Consider the following 26,462-nt stretch of genomic DNA (forward strand, 5'->3'; position numbering starts at 1 on the left):
AAACTGATTCTATGTTGAATCAATTAAAGTTCAATAAATAAAATGCAAAAACGGTAGTCTCAACATTGGAAACAGTTACTGTCAAAAATATGTATAGCAACTGCCATTATGACGAGTGTAGATAACTTTATAGGGCACTGTGCTTATGAAACTCATTCTTTTTGGATTTTCATGAAAGGAAATGTCAAGACCAGTTACTATAAATTTTGACGGTCTTGTTTTTATCTAATTTCCATGCATTGAGAAAAGTTAGAGATCTGTCGTATAATATCCTGTATACTAGGAATGTAGATGAGTGCCGAAATAGAACCAGCCAAATTTTTTGAGTGAATCTACGGAATTATTGTTGAAGCAATCTGGCATCGCTGGTTCTTGGTGCGGATGAATTGCTGTCGGCAATCGTAGTGAACGCCCGCAATGCTTCAACACTTAAAATTCCAATAGAGGAACTTTATTCAAAACAAATTGTTCCGTTTTGTCAACTATTGAATAACATGCATTTTCTTATGTGGCTACAAATTTCTCTGCACCCAATCATGAATGAAACTTGCTGTGTCTGCACGTGAGCATGCATTTTCCATCTTCCGCAGCACATAACGCAAAGCTTATGCACAAATTCTGTTTGCACTGTAAAATCCCGATCTTAATAAGTGGCATCGAGAAAACTGTAAATATAAAACCAGACTGTTTTGCATTGTGCTGTCGTTTGCTAAGACGTAGACAAGTGCAATGAATGTGCCGTCGTTTGCTGTAGCACTTCTTAGTTGTTGCAGAAGAGCGAGGGACATAACGCACCGTTCATGGTTTCATGGGTCGTTAAAATCGCGAAAAATTGGGAGTTCCTATAACGTTTAATAGTGAAATCATTTGTACACACATGCTGAACAGACCATAGCCGAGCAAGCATGGTCCCAGTTTTATTGTACATTTGGAAATACGTTCCCCTCACTTTACTAGCAAAAGATCCTGCTCGTGCGGAAAGTTTTCACATAAATAAGTATGCAGGAACAACGGCGGCTCCACGAAATGAAGCCACCATATTCCAACTTTTGATTGCTTTTTCTTATAACGCAGTTACATCGGCGGAAAAGAAACATCGGGCTTCCAAATGCTAAGATAGGATTAGTACACTTTCCATTTTTTTTATAACTGAATTCTAGGGGTGTTATTTTATTTTATGCTTTTGTTTATGTTCCTACAAAATATTTCCCAGAAGGTGGAAATTCATGCCAATGTCATCAATTGAATGTATGGGAATTAAACAATTACTTCATGATAATCTTTATCGATTGCTACATACTTCAAATTTATTTTTCTTTTGCGTGTTTAACTTTTTGCGGTTTTTGGTTACGACAAGAAGTTCGTTAACTTCTGAATGCTGAACAAAGATTGTTGCCTTTTTTAGCATGGATTTGACAAAACCAATTGTGGGAAAATAGCTCGATCGAAGTAATTACACTGCATGTAGAACGAAGGTCCTTTTTATCTTCATTCCGTATCTAAGAGCAGCTGTAAACCGCAGAACTCAAAGAAAACCACAACAAATTTATTTCGTTTGGTCGTTGTCGTTTGCATAACAATGTTTGCTTCTCGTTCGGAATTGGTTTTTGGTATCTGGTTATTATTCCCGAAATTGGTTTTCTATTCGAAACTTCTATTCTGCTCGGTTAAACCTAATTACCATTTCGCTTACCTTACAGATATCTAGCGGTAACGCAACCGCTTAATTACTCCCGTCGACGACGCTCGAAACGGCTGGCCCTTCTGATGATACTGGTTGTCTGGGTGCTTGCGCTGGCCATAACATGTCCACCCATCCTCGGCTGGTAAGTTGCCCGAATCGATCAATCATCGCATTAATAATAATTTGCGCCGTCTGTTCTTCCACGAAAAGGTACGAACCGGGCCGCCGGGAGCTGACCCAGTGTCGGTACAACCAGAACGAGGGCTACGTCGTCTTTTCGGCGATGGGATCCTTCTTCATTCCGATGGCCGTCATGATCTACGTGTACGTGCGGATATCCTGCGTGGTGGCGTCGCGCCACGACAAAATGACCGAAATCGAAGTGCACAAGGTAGGTGACGCAACAGCGATTAGCGATGGCCTTAAGTATGACAAATCACATCACATCACATTAGCAGTTTCATTAAACGTGCACAATGACGTGTATAATGCAATAAACGAGATGAAAAGCAATTAGTTTAAAATGGATTGGAAAACACTTTCAACATCAACAGGATGAGTTTGCACTGTTCCAATCAATCCAAATATTAAATAGCACATGAAGTATTGCCTCATTGATGGTGAGACTGAGGGAGATGTAGGTTAGCGTACAGGGTTTTTGTTTCAGTGGGTCAGGTGAGATATAATCAGATATAATCAATCTTCTATGGCTCTACATTCCAACTGGACCTTGCCAAAGAAGGGAATACAACGCTGACATATACCGAAAATACGGAGCCTGAAAATCGAATGATAGCTTTTGTTTTTGAGATATTTTTTTCAGAATGGCTCACGAAAATTGTTATAATAATGTTTGGGCTGTTATCGTCGATATTTTCTTCAAATTAGTTGATGTGAGAGATTAGGACATACATATTAGGTATCTTTGAAGACATGGTCAAGTCAAGTCCTACGTCCACTTCGCGATTATGTCAAAGACATTACTCACTGTTCGTTTTATCAACTAAAATATCACCTTAAGATACCCATTTTTCATAAATTTATGTAGTAAAATAAATTGTTTTTTTCTCAAAATTGATCCCACAAAACTTTAAAATAAAATGTGAAATTGAACCTAATTTTAATCATCTTTGAGAGTCATTGATGAAATTTCGGCGGAAAATTTTGTTATATTTAAAAAAAACAATATGTTTACTCAAATGCACGGTTTGCATCGGCCATAAGTTTTGGTTCACCCACTATATGAGCTGGGCATAAGCTGGGGTCACTGGCAATGACAGTTGTTGTATGTTAACAAACAAACCCAGTTTTTAAGAATCTATGACAAAAGGTCGAAAGACAAAAGATCGAAAGGACAAAAGGTCGAAAGACAAAAGGTCGAAAGGACAAAAGGTCGAAAAGACAAAACGTCGAAAGGGACAGAAGGTCGAAAGGGCAAAAGGTCGAAAGGGACAAAAGGTCGACAATAACAAAATGTCTAAAGGGACAAAACATCGATAAAGAACAAGTTGGGTGTATTCTAAATGAATTTGTTAAATGCATTTATTTTCAAGCAGAAATAACACACTCATCTCATCAATCAAAGTTGAAGAATGAGCAATTTTCAAAGAAGGAGTAATTACTATAAACTAATATTATGAATATCTAGATAGTTCTGTTAGAGATAAAAAAGATTGCTAATTTAAGAAATGAATAAAACTTTTATTACGTGAGACAGAATTGTCCTAAAAAATTGCTCTTTTATTTTCCACTATTTTTAACAATTGAAAAAAAAAATCATTGAATGAGTGCAAATAATAGATGGAGATCTAGATTTTCTAAATGTCACTTCAATCTGTCTAAATAGTGCACGCCGCAGCCACGCAAGTGCGCGCATTAAAAATACACCGGTGTATAAAGGCTTCCCCAGGCCTAAGCGATTTCATCGCCGCAACGGCGACAGCTTGTTGCCACGATTCTATCGTTCGGTGGATGCTGGCAATGCTCCATTTACGCTTCCATACCAACGGCGACAGAATCGCAGTTGCCAGGCAATAGAATCGCGTCAAGATTGTCTCCTCGCGTGTGTTTTGGGGAACCCTAATACACGGCAGTGTATTTAATGTGCGACGTGCGCTATTGTGAGAGAACGAAGTGACATTTTGAAAACTCAAACATCCATCTGTACTCATTGAATGAGTTTTATTTAATTGTTAAAAATTGTAAAAAATAAAAAAGCAGAGTTGTGCCAATTGTGTAAGGCAACTCTAGTGCGGGATTGATTCTCCCTATTTCAGTTTCTTGTCTGTTTTGACCGTTTGTGCCTTTTGATCTTTTGATCTTATTGATCTTTCATTTCTTTCGGCCTTTTGTCCCATTTGACGTTTTGTCCCTTTCGACCTTTTGGTCCATTCGACGTTTTGTCCTTTCGACCTTTTGTCCCTTTCGACCTTTTGTCCTTTTCGACTATTTGTCCCTTCGACCTTTTGTCTTTCGACGTTTTGTCTTTCGACCTTTTGTCCTTTCGACCTTTTGTCTTTCGACTTTTTGTCCCTAACCCAGTTTTTAAACCATTTTTTCAAAAAGTTACAAAAAGCAAGCATGAAAAGCACCCTATCTACAACTGATCTAACGTGGTTAACAATAATTTACGATAGACGATAGACTATACGACCCTTGAAAAAAGCCGTAACCCATCGGCCGAAACGTCGGGCAAATAACTTAACCATCGTTTTCATACTTCAGACTGAGAAAGACATCCTCCGAACAGTACATCCCCTCCAGTCGAAAAACACCCTTCCAATTTATAATTAAAATATTGAAATAAAAACGAAGAAACTAATTACACAAACAAGTTTCTCCACAGAGTGAGAGGAGGAATTTCCGGAGGAATGCCTGGAGGAACTTCCGGCGGAATTCCTGGAGGAACTTCCGGAGGAATTCCTGGAGGAATTTCCGGAGGAATTCCTGGAGGAACTTCCGGAGGAATTCCTGGAGGAACTTCCGGAGGAATTCCTGGAGGAACTTCCGGAGGAATTCCTGGAGGAACTTCCGGAGGAATTCCTGGAGGAACTTCCGGCGGAATTCCTGGAGGAACTTCCGGCGGAATTCCTTGAGGAACTTCCGGCGGAATTCCTGGAGGAACTTCCGGCGGAATTCCTGGAGGAACTTCCGGAGGAATTCCTGGAGGAACTTCCGGAGGAATTCCTGGAGGAACTTCCGGAGGAATTCCTGGAGGAACTTCCGGAGGAATTCCTGGAGGAACTTCCGGAGGAATTCCTGGAGGAACTTCCGGAGGAATTCCTGGAGGAACTTCCGGAGGAATTCCTGGAGGAACTTCCGGAGGAATTCCTGGAGGAACTTCCGGAGAAATTCCTGGAGGAACTTCCGGCGGAATTCCTGGAGGAACTTCCGGCGGAATTCCTGGAGGAACTTCCGGCGGAATTCCTGGAGGAACTTCCGGCGGAATTCCTGGAGGAACTTCCGGCGGAATTCCTGGAGGAACTTCCGGCGGAATTCCTGGAGGAACTTCCGGCGGAATTCCTGGAGGAACTTCCGGCGGAATTCCTGGAGGAACTTCCGGCGGAATTCCTGGAGGAACTTCCGGCGGAATTCCTGGAGGAACTTCCGGCGGAATTCCTGGAGGAACTTCCGGCGGAATTCCTGGAGGAACTTCCGGCGGAATTCCTGAAGGAACTTCCGGAGGAATTCCTGGAGGAACTTCCGGAGGAATTCCTGGAGGAACTTCCGGAGGAATTCCTGGAGGAACTTCCGGAGGAATTCCTGGAGGAACTTCCGGAGGAATTCCTGGAGGAACTTCTGGAGGAATTCCTGGAGGAACTTCCGGAGGAATTCCTGGAGGAACTTCCGGAGGAATTCCTGGAGGAACTTCCGGAGGAATTCCTGGAGGAACTTCCGGAGGAATTCCTGGAGGAACTTCCGGAGGAATTCCTGGAGGAACTTCCGGAGGAATTCCTGGAGGAACTTCCGGAGGAATTCCTGGAGGAACTTCCGGAGGAATTCCTGGAAGAACTTCCGGAGGAATTCCTGGAGGAACTTCCGGAGGAATTCCTGGAGGAACTTTCGTAGGAATTCCTGGAGGAACTTCCGGAGGAATTCCTGGAGGAACTTCCGGAGGAATTCCTGGAGGAACTTCCGGAGGAATTCCTGGAGGAACTTCCGGAGGAATTCCTGGAGGAACTTCCGGAGGAATTCCTGGAGGAACTTCCGGAGGAATGCCTGGAGAAACTTCCGGAGGGTTTCCTGGAGGAACTTCCGGAGGAATTCCTGGAGGAACTTCCGGAGGAATTCCTGGAGGAACTTCCGGAGGAATTCCTGGAGGAACTTCCGGAGGAATTCCTGGAGGAACTTCCGGAGGAATTCCTGGAGGAACTTCCGGAGGAATTCCTGGAGGAACTTCCGGAGGAATTCCTGGAGGAACTTCCGGAGGAATTCCTGGAGGAACTTCCGGAGGAATTCCTGGAGGAACTTCCGGAGGAATTCCTGGAGGAACTTCCGGAGGAATTCCTGGAGGACCTTCCGGCGGAATTCCTGGAGGAACTTCCGGCGGAATTCCTGGAGGAACTTCCGGCGGAATTCCTGGAGGAACTTCCGGCGGAATTCCTGGAGGAACTTCCGGCGGAATTCCTGGAGGAACTTCCGGCGGAATTCCTGAAGGAACTTCCGGCGGAATTCCTGGAGGAACTTCCGGCGGAATTCCTGGAGGAATTTCCGGAAGAACTCCTGAAGGAACTTCCGGAGGAATTCCTGAAGGAACTTCCGGAGGAATTCCTGGAGGAACTTTGGAGGAATTCCTGGAGGAACTTCCGGAGGAATTCCTGGAGGAACTTCCGGAGGAATTCCTGGAGGAACTTCCGGAGGAATTCCTGGAGGAACTTCCGGAGGAATTCCTGGAGGAACTTCCGGAGGAATTCCTGGAGGAACTTCCGGAGGAATTCCTGGAGGAACTTCCGGAGGAATTCCTGGAGGAACTTCCGGAGGAATTCCTGGAGGAACTTCCGGAGGAATTCCTGGAGGAACTTCCGGAGGAATTCCTGGAGGAACTTCCGGAGGAATTCCTGGAGGAACTTCCGGAGGAATTCCTGGAGGAACTTCCGGAGGAATTCCTGGAGGAACTTCCGGAGGAATTCCTGGAGGAACTTCCGGAGGAATTCCTGGAGGAACTTCCGGAGGAATTCCTGGAGGAATTTCCGGAGGAATTCCTGGAGGAACTTCCGGAGGAATTCCTGGAGGAACTTCCGGAGGAATTCCTGGAGGAACTTCCGGAGGAATTCCTGGAGGAACTTCCGGAGGAATTCCTGGAGGAACTTCCGGAGGAATTCCTGGAGGAACTTCCGGAGGAATTCCTGGAGGAACTTCCGGAGGAATTCCTGGAGGAACTTCCGGAGGAATTCCTGGAGGAACTTCCGGAGGAATTCCTGGAGGAACTTCCGGAGGAATTCCTGGAGGAACTTCCGGAGGAATTCCTGGAGGAACTTCCGGAGGAATTCCTGGAGGAACTTCCGGAGGAACTTCCGGAGGAATTCCTGGAGGAACTTCCGGAGGAATTCCTGGAGGAACTTCCGGAGGAATTCCTGGAGGAACTTCCGGAGGAATTCCTGGAGGAACTTCCGGAGGAATTCCTGGAGGAACTTCGGAGGAATTCCTGGAGGAACTTCCGGAGGAATTCCTGGAGGAACTTCCGGAGGAATTCCTGGAGGAACTTCCGGAGGAATTCCTGGAGGAACTTCCGGAGGAATTCCTGGAGGAACTTCCGGAGGAATTCCTGGAGGAACTTCCGGAGGAATTCCTGGAGGAACTTCCGGAGGAATTCCTGGAGGAACTTCCGGAGGAATTACTGGAGGAACTTCCGGAGGAATTCCTGGAGGAACTTCCGGAGGAATCCCTGGAGGAACATCCGGAGGAATTCCTGGAGGAACTTCCGGAGGAATTCCTGGAGGAACTTCCGGAGGAATTCCTGGAGGAACTTCCGGAGGAATTCCTGGAGGAACTTCCGGAGGAATTCCTGGAGGAACTTCCGGAGGAATTCCTGGAGGAACTTCCGGAGGAATTCCTGGAGGAACTTCCGGAGGAATTCCTGGAGGAACTTCCGGAGGAATTCCTGGAGGAACTTCCGGAGGAATTCCTGGAGGAACTTCCGGAGGAATTCCTGGAGGAACTTCCGGAGGAATTCCTGGAGGAACTTCCGGAGGAATTCCTGGAGGAACTTCCGGAGGAATTCCTGGAGGAACTTCCGGAGGAATTCCTGGAGGAACTTCCGGAGGAATTCCTGGAGGAACTTCCAGAGGAATTCCTGGAGGAACTTCCGGAGGAATTCCTGGAGGAACTTCCGGAGGAATTCCTGGAGGAACTTCCGGAGGAATTCCTGGAGGAACTTCCGGAGGAATTCCTGGAGGAACTTCCGGAGGAATTCCTGGAGGAACTTCCGGAGGAATTGCCGGAGGAACTTCCGGAGGAATTCCTGGAGGAACTTCCGGAGGAATTCCTGGAGGAACTTCCGGAGGAATTCCTGGAGGAACTTCCGGAGGAATTCCTGGAGGAACTTCCGGAGGAATTCCTGGAGGAACTTCCGGAGGAATTTCTGGAGGAACTTCCGGAGGAATTCCTGGAGGAACTTCCGGAGGAATTCCTGGAGGAACTTCCGGAGGAATTCCTGGAGGAACTTCCGGAAAAATTCCTGGAGGAACTTCCGGAGGAATGCCTGGAGGAACTTCCGGAGGAATGCCTGGAGGAACTTCCGGAGGAATTCCTGGAGGAACTTCCGGAGGAATTCCTGGAGGAACTTCCGGAGGAATTCCTGGAGGAACTTCCGGAGGAATTCCTGGAGGAACTTCCGGAGGAATTTCTGGAGGAACTTCCGGAGGAATTCCTGGAGGAACTTCCGGAGGAATTCCTGGAGGAACTTCCGGAGGAATTCCTGGAGGAACTTCCGGAGGAATGCCTGGAGGAACTTCCGGAGGAATTCCTGGAGGAACTTCCGGAGGAATTCCTGGAGGAACTTCCGGAGGAATTCCTGGAGGAACTTCCGGAGGAATTCCTGGAGGAACTTCCGGAGGAATTCCTGGAGGAACTTCCGGAGGAATGCCTGGAGGAACTTCCGGAGGAATTCCTGGAGGAACTTCCGGAGGAATTCCTGGAGGAACTTCCGGAGGAATTCCTGGAGGAACTTCCGGAGGAATTCCTGGAGGAACTTCCGGAGGAATTCCTGGAGGAACTTCCGGAGGAATTCCTGGAGGAACTTCCGGAGGAATTCCTGGAGGAACTTCCGGAGGAATTCCTGGAGGAACTTCCGGAGGAATTCCCGGAGGAACTTCCGGAGGAATTCCTGGAGGAACTTCCGGAGGAATTCCTGGAGGAACTTCCGGAGGAATTCCTGGAGGAACTTCCGGAGGAATTCCTGGAGGAACTTCCGGAGGAATTCCTGGAGGAACTTCCGGAGGAATTCCTGGAGGAACTTCCGGAAAAATTCCTGGAGGAACTTCCGGAGGAATGCCTGGAGGAACTTCCGGAGGAATTCCTGGAGGAACTTCCGGAGGAATTCCTGGAGGAACTTCCGGAGGAATTTCTGGAGGAACTTCCGGAGGAATTTCCGGAGGAACTTCCGGGAGGAATTTCCGGAGGAACTTCCGGGAGGAATTTCCGGAGGAACTTCCGGGAGGAATTTCCGGAGGAACTTCCGGGAGGAATTTCCGGAGGAACTTCCGGGAGGAATTTCCGGATTAACTTCCGGGAGGAATTTCCGGGAGGAATTTCCGGAGGAACTTCCGGGAGGAATTTCCGGAGGAACTTCCGGGAGGAATTTCCGGAGGAACTTCCGGGAGGAATTTCCGGAGGAACTTCCGGGAGGAATTCCCGGAGGAACTTCCGGAGGAATTCCTGGAGGAACTTCCGGAGGAATTTCTGGAGGAACTTCCGGAGGAATTCCTGGAGGAACTTCCGGAGGAATTCCTGGAGGAACTTCCGGAAAAATTCCTGGAGGAACTTCCGGAGGAATGCCTGGAGGAACTTCCGGAGGAATTCCTGGAGGAACTTCCGGAGGAATTCCTGGAGGAACTTCCGGAGGAATGCCTGGAGGAACTTCCGGAGGAATTCCTGGAGGAACTTCCGGAGGAATTCCTAGAGGAACTTCCGGGAGGAATTTCCGGAGGAACTTCCGGGAGGAATTTCCGGAGGAACTTCCGGGAGGAATTTCCGGAGGAACTTCCGGGAGGAATTTCCGGAGGAACTTTCGGAGGAACTTCTACTGTCATACTTCTGTCTTTGCTCTGTTCATACTCGCGAACAAAGCAAGCACCAGAAAAGGTTCGCTCGTATGCAGTATTTAGTAGGCAAAATCACACTCTTTTCTTACTCGTGCAGCGAGTATTTCCACCACTGCTATTTAGTTCTACTCCGAAGCATTACTTAGTGGCTATCTCAGGCATTGAACTGGCCCCGGAAACAAAAATTTATCGAATTCCACGGGACTTCAATCAAACTACAAATCAAATGCGCCAGCTTATGCAATAAGCGATTGAGTTGAGATTTTGAGAGATTGATTTTTTTCTCCAAGAGACACAATCCTGGGGGTGCCCCGTGGAATTCGACAACATTTTTTTCTCCTCATACTAAGCTTGGCCAGTCTAGTAGTGCCTTTGATTCCCCTTGAAATACACCGCAGTAGGAGCATCTTCTTCTTTAAACACGTCCCGTAGTTTTTCGTTTCGGAACTTTTTTTTGTTCATTATGTTGCATTATTTATTTTCTTAGTAACTTTCAAATAAATCTGGAAAATTGAAAACTATGACACCCGACACGAAAATAAAATTTTCCCGTCCGTTTTCAATTGCGACCTACTCTGATCTCCCCTTCAGATTTTTCCATGTTCTGAAACTCTAAGTCTAGAATCGAAATGTAAAAGCTTTACATGAATTTAAATATCACTTGTAGTAATGTTGCCGGTATATTAGCTAATTTACTGCATAAATAAACTTTTAAAACACTGTTCTAATCATGTGGCAAAAAATCGCAGATCTAGTAAGGAAACGTAGCAGTGGTAGAACACTACTGACCATGAATTCCAAAAAGATATTATCTGACATGTGCCTTCCAAGTATTTCGCTTTGTATGAGCAATACTGATTGTGTACATGTAAGTTGTTATAATAACCAATATCATATGCAACGTTACGAATAGGTATGCGAAAATCTAAGAATTCAACATCATAATAAATCAATTTCACCCCAGTACATCCTTTCGATCATATTTCTCTTTCAACATGAAAAACACCATCACATGAGATCAATGTCCACGAGTTCGCCGAAGCCACATGAGCGTCTGTTTTCCACATCTTATCATGCGAGAAAGCATTTCCAATTTCCACACCAAATTGCTCCAACCGAACAAAGTCTTTATAAGCCAATGGTTTAATGCGAATTTTTCTTGCCTCTTTTTGCTTCCCCCCACAGAAAAGCCACCGAGCGCGTGATGTTGACGAAGCATGCTACCATTACGCTTCGGAGATGGATCCGGCCCAGTTGAGTCCCAAACGAAAACGGTCCTCGTCACAGCTGTCAACCGGAACCACAACTTACGTAACACAACTAACCGGAGGAGGCGTAGGGTCGTCTAGCTTTACCGCCCTGAGTGGGGACTGCACCGGAGGGGATTGTCCTAAGCTCGGGGGCGGCACCAGAAAGAATCACAAGAATGGCCATTATGAGCTTGTCGACATTAATTCAATGTCCAAACCCACAACTTCGTTCGTCGGCAACGGAGGAGGCAGCGTCGACGTCGATGATGACAATATGCCCCCGGGCTGCCATCAACAGTCACCGGGGGCCACCGGGGGCATGAAGCGCAACTCCACCATCCACTACAAACTGGCCTCCTCGACGGAGCTCTGGTCATCGAGCAACAACGTTTTCAATCAACAGCAGAAACCGCAAATGGCAAATCAATCGGGCGGCCTCCGGCGTACCAATACCATTAGTAACTCAATTACGGCATCGACCGCGACGGGCTCAGCGTCGGCAGTAGTGGCCGGACGCAACATACGGATCCATCAGAAGTCACTTTCGTCACGAATCCTCTCGATGAAGCGCGAGAACAAAACAACCCAAACGCTCAGCATCGTGGTCGGTGGCTTCATCGCGTGCTGGCTGCCGTTCTTCATCCATTATATCATAACGCCGTTCCTGCCTAATGAGCTGGCGGCCCCCAAACTGGGGGAGTTTTTCACCTGGCTCGGCTGGATCAACAGTGCCATCAATCCGTTCATCTATGCGTTCTACAGCGTGGACTTCCGAGCGGCTTTCTGGCGCTTGACCTTGCGCCGGTTTTTTCGCAACAGCGAGAAAGCACCATTTGCCAACATTCACAACATGTCAATGCGGAGATAAGCTCCGACCGCATCCTATTTCCTATACCTGTTGCTAGGATGTGAGGATAGCACCGAGTACGTCATATTAGTGGAACCAGACCAGTCAGTACCTAGTGGAGTGGGAGTGAAAAACTTGCAATTTCTGTTGTGTGGGTGTACGTGTGGTTACGGGGTGTGGTTTCACACGGATGATGCCGCACCACCGTTTGGGGGGTTGACCCTTTGTCAACGCTTCATCGGATGACATACTGCTGTTATTATGTTTCGTAAGTGGGTGCGAAGTTCAGTTCAGAGAAAGACTTTTTGATTTTATCCTTCTGCTATTGAAATGGTAGGTCCCATAGTCATGGTGTCACAGTTTTGACACGAAATTTGGCATTTACACAAGGATGTAGTAGCTTTTGCCGCATTGTGCTCCTCTTTTGAGTAATTATATTTTTGGCGTTGAACGCTTTCTTTCACCTTTAAACGCACTCCAATAACAAATATGCAGCATTGAAACATTGCTTGAAATATAAGTGTTATATTTGAAATGCAAACCTAATTGACATTTTTGTTTTGTTTTTGAAGTTCTACCATGCAAGACCGATATTTGATTAAGTTTGGAAAGTGTTTATCAGTACATGTATATTGTGTAATAATGAAATGAAGCACTTTCCAACGTACATCTTTTATCGCACAATACTAAGCGCTTTGTCAAAAAGTAACAATAATCGTAGGTTTTATCTGGTCAGCAAACTGAAAAAATAAAACAAGCATCTTGAAAGTGCATCTAGAATTGAAGGAATCCTTAATATATTCCGATAATCCTTATGAACTTTTAGCAATCTATACTGCCTGGTACCGCATATTTGTCCCATATTGAAAAACATCAAATCAAGAAATCATTCCTTTACAAAAAGTGTTACGAGATGGAGATGGGGTCCAAAATAATCAAATTTAGCGTGATTAATTATTTGCGAGCGTCTTAGGGGAAATGTTATACGTTTAAAAGACTATTATTCTTCCATTTACTTCCACTAATTTTTCATGTATCTATCAGATACGTATTTTGTTTTCGACTTGAAAACTTCTTCAGTGTTTTGTTATCTACTTTTTGAACAGGACTTTGTAAAAACTAAGAAAAACTTTGAGTGCAAATTGTGAAGAATTTCGGAATTTCTCATTGAAATTGAATTTTTGAACGTAAAAGGGCAACAAAAAGTCATTTAGCAGAAAACTATTTTGCTGACGGCCACAAGGCCGAAAGTAGTTTTGCCGAATATGTCGTTTAAGCTAACAAACCATTTGGCCAAAGCCCATCCAGCCATTTGGTCAAACAGTTCGTTTGACTGAAAAGCTCAATTGACTTTGGCCGAAATAGATATTCGGCGGAAAATGTCATTCGGCTGAAACGGTGAATTGGTCAAAAAGGGGAAGGATCGTTTGGCCGAAACCCATTGGGCCGGAAGACACTAGGCCGAAAGTTGTTTGGCCGAATATACCATTTGACCGAACAGACTATTAGGCTGAAAGCCATTTGGCCGAAAGGGTCATTTGGCCGAAAGGGTAATTTAGCCGAAAGGGTCATTCGACCTAAAGGGTAATTTGACCTAAAGCGTCATTTGGCCGAAAGGGTCGTTTGACCGAAAAAGTCATTTGGCCGAAAGGGTCATTTGACCGAAAGGGTCGTTTGACCGATATGGTCATTTGGCCGAAAGGGTCATTTGGCCGAATAGGTCATTTGAATAGTGAGAAATTAGTAGTAAGAAAAGAGACGTCTCAATACTCATTCCTCATTTTTCACTTCTCACTGTAAAAAACGCAAAGTGTGTAGTGAGACGTCTCACTACTCACTTCGCGCTTCTCACTTTTTACAGCAAGAAGTGATAAATGAGGAGTGAGAAGTGAGACATCTAACTTTTCACTCTTCATTTTTCTCTTATCACTGTAAAAACTGAGAAGCACGAAGGGAGTAGTGAGACTTATCACTCCTTTTTTTTTTTTTAACTAATTTTATTTGCTAATTATCTAATACATGCATTCATCTCTTAGACTAGGTGTTCCGTGTTTTCTTAACACTATCATCCTTATTTGCTATGTTACATTTTTAGCTATTATTAATACATTTCAATTGCCTCTGGCGGTTAGAATATTTCCTCTGGTTGAATTGAACCATGTAGGAATTACAATGTTTTCTACTTAAACTAAACTTAACCTAATTTATACTAAGGGTACAAGGAGCTAATCGTTGCAATAGAAGATTGCAACGATTTTTGTCTAAAATTGGAAATTATTTTGTTGGACATTTGTTGCAATGTCTCAATATTAGAAATTCTATTAAGTTCATTGGTACTATATCACGGAGGCAACTTTAGAATCATATTCAAACATTTATTTTGTATCCTCTGAAGCGCATTCTTTCTGGTAATGCAACAACTAGTCCATATTGGATCATACAACATACTAATTGTAAATCAAAAATTTGTTCTTAAGACAAAGTTTTGGTTTTCTGTGTATAAGTGAATATAAACACTCAATATATTTGTTACATTTGGCTTGAATGCCTTCAATGTGATTTTTAAAAGTTAATTTTTGATCTACCAGAAGTCCTAGCTATTTAGCTTCGCTAGACCAATTAATTGGAAACCCATTCAAAGTGACAATATGTCAACAGAAGGTTTCAGATAAGAAGCTCTCGGCTTATGTGGGAAAATTATAAGCTGAGTTTTGGAAGCATTCGGGAAATTTTCCATTTTGCAAGTAAGTGGAGAAAATATCCAAACTTTTTGCAATCTACTACAAATGACACGAAGGCTTCGCCCTTTGGCTGAAAGGCCCGTGTCATCTGCAAACAAAAATTTTTGACACCCTGGTGGTAAATCAGGTAAGTCAGAAGTAAAAATGTTATACAAAATGGGCCCCAGTATGCTGCCTTGGGGGACACCAGCCCTTACAGGTAATCTATCAGATTTAGAATTCTGATAGTTTACCTGCAGTGAGCGATCTGATAAATAATTTTGGATCAGTTTAATAATGTACAGAGGAAAATTAAAATTCATCAATTTTACAATCAAACCTTCATGCCAAACACTGGCAAATGCTCTATATCAAGAAGAGCAACTCCAGTCGAATATCCTTCAGATTTGTTGAGCCGAATTAAGTTCGTAACTCTTAATAACTGATGAGTGGTTGAATGCCCATGGCGAAAACCAAATTGCTCATCAGCAAAAATAGAATTGTCATTAATATGAACCATCATTCTATTTAAAATAATCTTTTCAAACAGTTTGCTTATTGAAGAAAGCAAACTGATTAAGGATAACTAGAAGCCTCAGCTGGATTTTTGTCCGGCTTCAAAATTGGAACAACTTTGGCGTTTTTCCATTTATCTGGGAAGTATGCCAATTGAAAACATTTGTTAAATAAATTAACCAAAAAGGCTCAAGAGCTCTCAGGCAGCTTTTTGCTAAGTATGTAGAAAATACCATCATCACCCGGGGCTCTCATATTTTTTAATTTTCTAGTAATAGATCTCACTTCATCCAAATCAGTTCCCCACGCAGGGTCAAAACATTATCTTGATCGCGAATGTCTTCGAAGCTTCGTGTAACCTGATCCTCAATTGGACTAGTGAGACCTAGACTAAAATTATGGGCACTCTCGAACTGCTGAGCAAGTTTTTGAGCCTTTTCGCCATTTGTTAATAAAATTTTATTTCCCTCTTTAAGCGCTGGAATTGGCTTTTGAGGTTTTTAAGAATTTTCGTTAATTTCCAAAAGGGTTTCGAACTGGGATCCAACTTCGAGACATTATTCTCAAAGTTGGTATTTCTCAGAATAGCGAAACGTTTTTTAATTTCATTTTGCAAATCTCGCCAAATAACTTTCAACGCGGGATCGCGAGTTCTTTGGTATTGCCTTCGCCTCACATTTTTAAGACGGATCAGTAGCTGAAGATCGTCGTCAATAATAATGGAGTTGAATTTAATTTCACATTTATGAATTGCAATGCCTCTGGCTTCGACAATTAAATTTGACAAAGATACGAGCGCATTGTCAATATCACTTTTGGTATCCAAAGGAATATTAACATCAAAATTCCTATCGATATATGTTTTATAAAAATCCCAATCAGCTCTATGATAATTAAAAGTAGAGCTGATTGGATTGTAAATAGTTTCTTGTGAGATTTCAAATGTCACAGGAAGGTGATCAGAGTCAAAGTCAGCATGAGTTACCAATTAGCCACACCGCTGACTTGAATCCGTTAAAACTAAATCAATTGTAGAAGGATTTCGACTGGAAGAAAAACAAGTAGGGCCATTGGGATATTGAATAGTATAATATCCCGCAGAACAATCTTCAAATAAAATTTTGCCGTTGGAATTGCTTTGAGCATTATTCCATGAACGGTGTTTGGCATTGAAGTCACCAATTACGAAGAATTTTGATTTGTTGCGAGTCAGAATTTGAAGATCAGCTTTCAACCAATTCTTTTGCTGCCCATTGCATTGAAAAGGCAAATAGGCTGCAATGAAGGAAAATTGACCAAAATTTGTTTCAACAGAAACTCCCAAGGTTTCAAAAACTTTGGTTTCAAACGAAGAAAATAATTTATGTTTGATACGTCTATTAATGACAATGGCGACCCCACCACAGGCGCTGTCAAGACGATCATTTCTGTAGATAAAATAATTTGGATCTCTTTTAATGGAGAGTCCTGGTTTTAAATACTGAAAGGAAGTTGAATAATTCATCTTCCTTACCCTTTAGAGAGCGGGCATTCCAATTTAGAACTTTCACACAATTATTTAGATCCATTAAAACGGAGTCCGATAACAATTTTTTGTGTGTACTTTATACCAACCTGAACAGCTTCTGGTATGGTATTTGCTTTGAACATTGCATCAATCATGTGATGCAATTGTTCAGTTAAAAAATCAAAATCGGAAGCAGTTATGCTACCTGAATCGGCAACATGACCGTTATTTTCCGTTGGGACATGGGTATAAACCTCATTTTGAGAAGAGAAATTTTGTCTACCAGCAGCGATGTTTGCATACGTAGGTACATTGGAAAAATTGGAATTTACTGAAGTGCTTGCTACCCGTTGACGAGCGTCAAAATTTGTTTGTGAATTGTGGTGGGTATGAATTGCTCGACCGGTAACCGGTTTCGAAATTTGAGCGTTTGAAAAATTTCTACCCGTCGAATCTGGGATCCCATTGGAATTTCCCGTAATCAATTTTGCACGGGAATTCAAAACTTTTTTGCGTGAAGGGCATTCCCAGAGATTGGATTTATGATTGCCCCCACAATTTGCACATTTAAATTTATTGGAATCTTCTCTCACAGGACATGCGTCCTTGGCGTGAGAGGTTCCACCACAAATCATGCATTTAGCATCCATGTGACAATCTTTGGTTCCTTGACCCCATTTTTGGTACTTACAGCACTGAGTGGGGTAAATTCCTCCAGGCCTGCGGAAATCTTTCCATGTAACTCGGGCATGAGACATAATGCAGGCCGTTTCCAAACTTTTCATATTGTTTAGCTCACTTTTGTTGAGCTGAACTAAATGAAATTCTTGAGAAATGATTCTCTGGGAAGAACCAGAGCGAACTTTATTTTGCATCCTAATTAATTGAACTGGTGCAAATCCAAGTAAATGAGAAATTTAATTTCTCATCCAGTAATTTATCATTACTGGAGAGACCTTTTAATATGACTTTGAACAGATTTATCGTCGTATGTGAAGAATTTATGGCGCTTCTCAGTTAAATACTGAAGAAGACGTTTGCGATCGTCAAAAGATCCCGGCAAAACGCGGCAGTCACCCTTCCTAGCAATCTGAAATGAAACCTTGATCCCCTGAAGGTTACTCAAAATCTAATTCCGGAAGCCAGTAAACTCGGCAACAGATACCACAATTGGCGGAATCCTTTGCTTTTTCGCATGAATCGAATCACCTGGGCTAGAGGTATATTCGATTTGCTCAATTTCATCATTAATCAAATCGAACTGATTGCTCAGTTCGATTGGAGAAGAATTATTTTCGATATTAGAGTTAGAAGGAATATCTGAATTCTCCAGCTTCCTTCTATTTTTCCGCGCTTTGGCAGGACGGTCTTGAAACCTTGTTTCTTTGAAGGAAGTGGAGAATTAAGAGACTAACCCTTCCTCTTGTTTTTATTAATGCTCATGGCTGAGCGTGGAGACGTGACCTTCTAAGAGGTTTTTTCCCAGAACGGTGTCCCTGCAGGATTACCACCGCTTGTCGGAATTGTACTTCCGCAAACGGGTCCAACGTAAAACGAAGGCACGGGTCCTTGCAAAGATCGTAACGGGATCAGTGGGTACAAATAGCGCTAAGAAGCACCGTTGAAATTAAAATAGCTTCGGGTAGTATTAAAAACTTCCTTCCGCAAAGAGAGAAAGAACCGCACAGCACGAAAGCACGATGCGGTCTGACTTATCACTCCTCATTTCTCACTTCTCACTGTGAAAAGTGAGTAGTGCGAAGTTGGTTGTGAGACGTCTCTCTTCTCATTCCTAATTTAGAACTTTTCAAATGACCTATTCGGCCAAATGACCCTTTCGGCCTAATGACCCTTTCGTCCTTATGATCCTTTCTGCCGAATGACCCTTTCGGCCAAATGACCCTTTCGGCCAATCGACCCTTTCGGCCAAATGACCCTTTCGGCCCGATCGGTTTCAGCCTAATCGTTTGTTCGGCCTAGTGGCATTCGGCCAAATGGCCTTCGACCCTTACCCGGTCAAAAAAGTCGTTTATCCGATGCACAGCAAACCAATTGCATACCCGTCTTGGGATTAGAAAACTATTCTCACTGTACATGTTTTAAAGTTTCATGAATTTAAGACCAATAACGATGTCGGCCACGTCCTCACAGTCAATTTATAGCATTAGGAGAGGGAAACTAAGAACATTATTTTGACAGGTGGACACTTATTACTACAAGAGAGTGGAAAATCATCTACATCTCCGTGCTACCCACGGGAAAGGTAATTTATAGGAAGTCGCCTTGATAAACGATTTAATTATTATTTTGTGCGAAGCTTTGTCAAATTAAAAAATTCACACGCACAAAGCAGAACCAAGCATTTCTATGAACGCGCGATCGTTCTGCGTCTAATAGAAAACATGAGCAAACGCGCACTTTTTACGTAACGACCGCACAAAACAGAACTAAACACCTGGATCCGCGTCAGATACATGTTCAATCTCAAACTATTTGATTTTCCATCTAACCGCTCTTCATACGCGCCAGATGCGAGACACGTTAAATTGCGAATTAATAGATTTATTTTCCAGTTTTGTGCAAGATTATTATCGACAGAGATATATTCAAAATTTCAAAACAGTGTGTATCGGTCGGACAGCTTTGTAACTGGCTGTAGAAATTAACAGCCACAGTCAAATCCGGTCTCGAAACGTATGTCATACAGCCAATCAGTGGGGCTTCTCCGTCCTGACCCTTCATCAGCTTCAATCGAGTCTCCATAGGAGTTGTGACCGGGTTACAGTCGAGATTTGATTGATACTCAGAACACCATTCTTCATGTCACGGTCAATTTGCATTCCCAAGAAACACTTGACTTCGGCCATATTCGTCATCTCAAACTGTAAGCTACTTCCTGGTAGCGAAACGCGGGGACAGTGCTCACCTGCTGCATTATGCAACGTACACACCAGTCAAGCAGTTTGAAGAACATTGACTCCGCTCCTAAGAAAACGCATCGGTTGCTGCTTTGTTTGAACGTGTGTGAAGTTGTTCGAACAACCATTTGACAGTTGGCGGCTCGGTTGGAAAAAATTAAAACGGTTTGATTTTGATTTGAGTTGTCGGGGTGGAGTCAAGGTTTGCCGAACATGTTTGAGCATTTGTAGTGAAGTTGCACAAACCCCCATATATTTTTTGACGGTTGGTGCTCTAGTTGGCGCGCCGGTCGTTCGTGCGTGTGATATTGTTGGTCGAATAAATTGATTGTTTGTGTCGATGTTGGTAAAACTTGATGGATGTTTGAATAAACGAGAGGTGGAGTCAATGTTGGTCAAACTGCTTGACCGTGTGTACGTTCCATTAAGCCTATTCCGCTGATGACTGTGGCTGTGGTACACCACAGGGTACCAAGTTGGGCTAATCACTTTTACCTTTTATTTTTAATTATTAAGTACTAGTTTTAAACTTACTAATCATTTATTTTATTTTAGCAGATTTCAATTTTATTGAACAATTTGATAGAAAAATGTTTTTAACACGTGCGTCTTGCACAGCAGAAAGATGTGGAGTGAAGGAAAAATTCAAATTGAAAAAACGCCTACTTCGATGCACCACGTTTGCCTACCGCGATGTACCTACCATACTCGCTTACTTCGATGTGCGCCATGGTAACAACGGTCGCATCGTGACATTCACCGTACCCGAGCAAAAGTGGTTGTACTGCTGACAGGGTTGGTAACATTCTCCGGGCCCGAAAACGAGCTGATGGACTGAAGTAGCACAATCTTGGTCACTGGCCTTTTGAACAATGATTTTGATGTTCTAACCGATACTGTTCTGACTTTTTCATCTGGACCCTTGTACACTGCTTCGACTATGCCTTTTATCCAACTTCCTCGATGCAAGGCTTCATCAACTATCATTACTACATCACCGATATGATATTCGTGATAGTTCCTGTTGTCCGGCCATTTCCGACTCCTAATCAGTTCAGGACGATAACATGCTAACCACTTGGGCCAGAAACGATCGGCGTAAACCTGGGATTGCTTGTAATCGGCACGACAGTCCAAGTCTCGTTCGTTGAAGTCGTGATCGAACTGTATCGAATTGTTTCGGCCTAACAGCAATGTTCGGCGTCAGGGGTTCAACATCTTGGGGGTGCTCCGGGACATGTGTAAGCTGCCTATTGTTGACAGTATTCATCACCTCACATAATGTTGTTTTCACCTGCGAGCGAATCCGGAGAATACGATGGCGTTCCTTGATGTTTCTGTTCCTAAGCCTTGATGTGCATTAGCGATATGGTACATGCGAATCAGTAATGTTGAAAAAGGATGATTGTCCGGCAGAATTACGGGGTTTTCAACTTCGAACGGCTTGCTGTCATCATGCACGCGGCCTCGCATGCGGATCAACCCATTTTGTAGGAACGGCGAGTAGGTTCTTAAACGACTGCTGCTGTTCACAAATCCTGAATTATTTATCCTGCGAAGCTCTTCTTTGAAGACCTCCGATTGCACCTTCCTGTACCACGCATTTCTCGCCTCGGACATATCATGTACAGTAATTGTTAAACGTTTAAGCTTCTCGTTCTTGGGTAATCTCAATATTTTTCTCATTTTCAGATAGTATGCTGTAGTATGCTGTTGGTTGACCTTATAAATCGATTGAAATATGAGAAACGTTTATTGTCAGGCAGATCGACCAAGTTTCCTTCGTGCAAGGCACAGCACAATGAACCCGCCGGCAAATCGAGAATTACCTCAGAATGGCAACTCACCATTTCAGTGGGTGACAATTCCTCCGGTGCATCAGTTGGCCATTCACCGCTGCCTCTGAGCAGAAAATCCGGACCCTTTAGCCATTCCTTCACACTTTCAAACTTACAAGACTTTGTTGCTAAGTCGGCGACATTCAACTGCGATAGTATCCAATGCCATAAATCGACACCATGACCATTTTCCTTGATCTTCATTACGCGCGAGCCAATATATGGCTTCAGCTTTTGACCAGTATTCATACAACTTAAGCAAATTTTGGAATCCGTCCAGAAAAATGTCTTCGTCACTTCTATATCAAGTTCTTCTTGAAGTACTTTCATCATCTGGCTTGCAAGAAGACAGCCTTGAAGCTCCAAGCGTGGTACAGTTGACGACTTCAGGAGAGCAACTCTCGACTTTGCATAGACCAAGGCCACATGCGAATTACCTTCCCGACGATGAACAATGTAAATCGCACAAGCGAAGGCCTTGTCACTCGCGTCAGAGAAGGCATGCAATTCGGCATTGGAAAACGATGGTAGCTCAGGGAAATAGTTCCTTGAGACACGAACTTCTTTCAGCTTCACAGTTTCACGCAACCACTCATTCCACCTCGAACCCAAACCATCCGGAATCTCATCGTCCTAGCCTTTCTGCAGACGCCATAGCTCCTGGAAAATTATCTTCAACTGTATTGTGATTGGGCTAAGCAGACACAACGGATCGAAGATGCCCATCATGAACTTTAATAACTGTCGTTTTGTAGGAATACTCTCGCTGGTTCGGAAACTTTCAATTAGGTTTGGGAATTCCAACGAAAACACGAACTCGTCAGAACGAAGGTCCCAAACTATGCCAAGCACACTAGTGGTACCTATATCATTCTCAGCGATCGATTCTCTATCCAGTGAATTCAGGATCACTTCAGAGTTTGACAATAATTTGGCTAGCTTAAATCCACCGTGCTTATGTACCCCGATGACACGCTGAACAAGTTCAACGGCGGCCTCCTTGGTGTCCGCGCAATCAAAAAAGTCATCCACATAGTGTTGCTTCAAAACGGCTCGTTCCACGCTTCTTCCAACTCTTTGGCGTTAAAATTTTTGATGAATTGCGCCATGGAAGCAGAGGACACAGCTCCGAAAATCATCACCATCATTACATACACGTCGGGTGGCATGGAACGATCCATGCCTCGGAAAAAGAAACGCTTGGAGTCCTGAACTCAACTCAACAAATAAGGATCTGGTGGGACATTTCCTTTATGTCTGCTATAAAGGCGAACTTCTTCCTTCGTGCACGCATCAGAACCGCAATCAACGGAGGAACGAAGTAGGGGCCCTTCAGCAACAGATCATTGAGAGAGAAGCCGTGGGATTTTGCTTTGGTATCCATAACCAGTCGAAGTTTCCCGGCGGTTTCCACGCTGAAGTGTGGCAGGTACCAGGTTTGTTTTGAAGTTTCATGAAGCTCATCGGGCTCCAGCTTCCGAGCGTATCCTTTTTCGATGCAGTCTTCTATTTTGCTACATTACTTTGCAGCGGAATCAGGATTTGAGTCCATTTTCTTTTCCATAACTTGAAGCGCCTCAGGGCTTGCGGTTTGCTGTCCGGGAACGTAAAGTTGTTATATTTATAGTATTGTCCCACTTCGAAGCGCTCTTCGCGGCACATAATTGTACGGTTCATGATATCGATGGCGCGTTGATTCTCGTCTGATATCTTCAGCAGTTGCTCTATGATTCCGAAGTTTTCCACCTTGTACATCTGCTGGATTAACTCCATTAGCTCGATGTCATCGTCCTCAGAGCAAAGAAACGCATGATTGTCAGAATTTCCAGCTCCGGTGGGTTCGATTACGCCATGTATAGTCCAGCCCAAGTGACAACGTGTCAACTGCAGTCCATCCAGTGAATATTGAACTGTTTTCAATGACATTTTTCTAGACTAGAATGCGAACTTACCGAGCACAGGGGACACTTCTTTTCTGCTACTTCTTCGCGACTGCTGACGTTGAAGACGACCTGTCTCGGCTTCACCTGGTTATTCGGCTTCTTGGCTCTAACCACGGGGTTGATGCTGGCTAGTTGATTGTCCATCACGGACGAAAGTGTTGAAATCCACCACTGCGTCTTCTTCTATTTACGCTGCCTTGTGTCGATTCCACATCTGCTTGCTGAAAATAGATAATTTTACGATACTTCCTTCTTTGATGGCATCCAAATTTCTAAGAGCTTCCAACCGGTTGGCTACAACCCTTTCTGTGCGCCCGAAGTTCGATTTCAGCATCCTTATAACTTGATCGACATTATCCGGGGACGACAGCAATGGCTCCACGGTCGTGCGTGCTTTTCCATGCAGTGCTTTGTTCAGCCTTCTGAGGTTTCACGTTTCACGTTTCGGCCTTGCAACGCCTTGAATGCTTCACACAGTATCCTATTCGTACCAGGTTCGACTGCAGGAACTCCATTCGCAGCAGGTTCACCGAACAATGGCCTAGCTAGAGGGTTCAGTATTTTATTTCGCTGTGCACCTAATTGGGGTTCAATGTTCGTGCTGCTCACGTTGACATTTTCGGTTTCAGCAATCCATTCAGCAACGCGGCTGGAAGCACTGGTGTACGCACTTGACCTGCTGCTAATACTCGAATCGTAATTTGAACCACTTCTTATTTCCTCCTTTTTCATCTCATGCTCACGTTTTCGTTTTAGGAACTCTGCTTTTCTCTGCTCCGTTTTTAACGTCAAATCTTGTTGAATTCGAACCGCAGCTAGTTGTTGAGCACCCAGGATAGTGTTTCGTTCTATTGAAGCCTTCAGTTCCTCCTCTTCGATCTGCTCTTCCAACAACTGTGCCTTCAGTTGGCTATCGGCTCTGCTGGATCGTGAAGATCGGCTTGCATTCGAACGTCGAACAGAAAGATCAGCACCAAGCGATGCACGGGAACCAGTAACAGGATTGTTCACCGTAACATTTTTGAAAGGGGCAGGCACTGACAATTCAATTCGCTGATTTGACTCACCTTGCTGATTAACCGGTGTACGAAACATTGTAGATTGACTTGGAAGTCCTATGAGAAAATTAACCAATCGCTTCGGTGGTATGCCTCTATTTTCTCGTATAGAGCGGCGCAACTGTGGTTCCATATAAACTGGCAGTTCGCTTTCGAAGGACCAACTGTACTGTACTGTACTGCTGACAGGGTTGGTAACATAAACTATCTGGACCGACAGGCCTTAACGCTTTCCAACGCTCGCAACGAAGAACTGACAATCAGAATGTCATCGACATACAGCACGAGAATCACTTTGTACTTTCTAGTCCGCGTGTTTACAAACATTGATCGCTTTGACCGATCCTGCACAAACGTGTCGAAACGCTCGTTCCATGCCCGCGAGGCCTGCTTCAATCCGTAGATTGATTTCTTTAGACGACAGACGCGGTTCCCCTCCTGCTTTTAAAGTTCCGTTCGGGAAACTTTCCCGGGGAAAGCCGTCCTGACGTCCATTTGGTGGCCCGCCATCCCCTCACTGTTTGCCAAGGCCAGCACTGTCCGTAGCGGGAATACCCCGTTATGCATAAGTACGTTAGGCATAATGGACGTTAGGCATAACTGACGTTAGGCATAATGTACGTTAGGCATAATTGACGTTAGGCATAAAATGACCCAAAGAATAGCCCGTGACATAAAGAAGGCATAATTATGCCAAACGTCTATTATGCCAACCATACATAATGCCTAACGTCCGTTATGCTTAACGTCAATTATGCCTAATGTACTTATGCCTAACGTGCTTATGCCTAACGTACTTATGCCTAACGTCGCGGACCCGTCCGTAGCGTATCCAGTTTCGCTACCGGCGAATAGGTCTCGCTGTAATCGAAACCGTATTTCTGACTGAACCCTCTTGCTACTAGTCGGGCCTTATAGCGATCAGCTTTGCTAGAGATCGGCGAACGGTTCGGGGGAAGTTCGACCAACGACCAAGTCTCATTTTTCATTAACGAATCCATTTCTTCATTAACAGCCGCTTCCCATTTGCTCCAGTCACTTCGCTTGCGAGCATCCTCCAAAAATGTCGGCAGATCTTCGACAAAAGTCATCGCGTTCAGAGCGTAAGCGGCATAATCGACGTCGTAATCGTTGTGCCACGTAGGGACATTACGTGCACGCTTCGGTCTCGTTTCCTCACCTCGAAATCCTCCATCGGGAACAGCTTCCGGTTCATCCGGTGTATCGGTTTCGTCTGCATCCTCTCTAAAACATCGCCTTGCCGGTCACCGTCGATTGCATCTTCCTCTGAATAAGTCTCTTCCTCAGCGTCATCTTTAGCGATCTCGATTACTCTGCTTGACGAACCCATGGTTTTCTGTGATGTTTGGCTCATATCGGATAACTTTTGTTCTACGGAGTCGACGTCACGTATGTGAGCAATTCGGCTCGACCTCGGGTCCCACACACGGTAGATTCAGTTGACTTATACGCAAACAAATCGAGACGATAAAGTTTGCCACTCGCGACGATTCTCGGTCCTTGGTGGATTAATACTCTCCCACTCTCGTACGTTACTGCCATTCCAGCTTCGTCAACGCGCATGACCGAAAACAAGTTGCATCGTAATTCGGGAACATACAACACGTCACGCACGGTGCACTCAATGTACTCACTTTTATCGAACCCGAATGTCTAGCTACAATCGACTCACCGTCTTTAGCAATCGCGATTTCCACTGGACGCTTCAGTGGCTTCAAGTCCTCGAACAACGACTTGTCGTTGACGAGGTGGTCGGAGCACCCGGAATCCTTTCCATCACTTACACCAACGAAGCATACTCCTTTCAATTCAGCAGATAACGCCTTCATCTTCTTTTCCTTCTTCTTCGAGGGACAGTCTGCCAATTTGTGCCCGTTCTGCTTACAGCCAAAGCATTTG

At 44.2% G+C, this 26,462-nt stretch overlaps 2 protein-coding genes across 2 annotated transcripts in view; one reads left to right on the forward strand and one right to left on the reverse strand.

The window, feature by feature from the left end:
• The window catches only part of LOC134227304 (D(3) dopamine receptor-like), a 304,852-nt gene extending 292,048 nt beyond the window's left edge, over positions 1–12,804 (forward strand). The window contains exons 5-7 of the mRNA XM_062708690.1: positions 1,701–1,826; positions 1,895–2,075; positions 11,131–12,804. Coding sequence (XP_062564674.1) covers positions 1,701–1,826; positions 1,895–2,075; positions 11,131–12,063 — 1,240 coding nt within the window. The 3' untranslated portion in view covers positions 12,064–12,804. The remainder of the gene's footprint in view (positions 1–1,700; positions 1,827–1,894; positions 2,076–11,130) is intronic.
• Positions 1–26,462, reverse strand: part of LOC134227322 (uncharacterized) — a 275,985-nt gene that overhangs the window by 239,748 nt on the left and 9,775 nt on the right. The window lies entirely within an intron of this gene.

This window comes from Armigeres subalbatus, chromosome 1, assembly GCF_024139115.2.
Source record: "Armigeres subalbatus isolate Guangzhou_Male chromosome 1, GZ_Asu_2, whole genome shotgun sequence".
Classification (NCBI taxonomy): Eukaryota; Metazoa; Arthropoda; class Insecta; order Diptera; family Culicidae; genus Armigeres; species Armigeres subalbatus.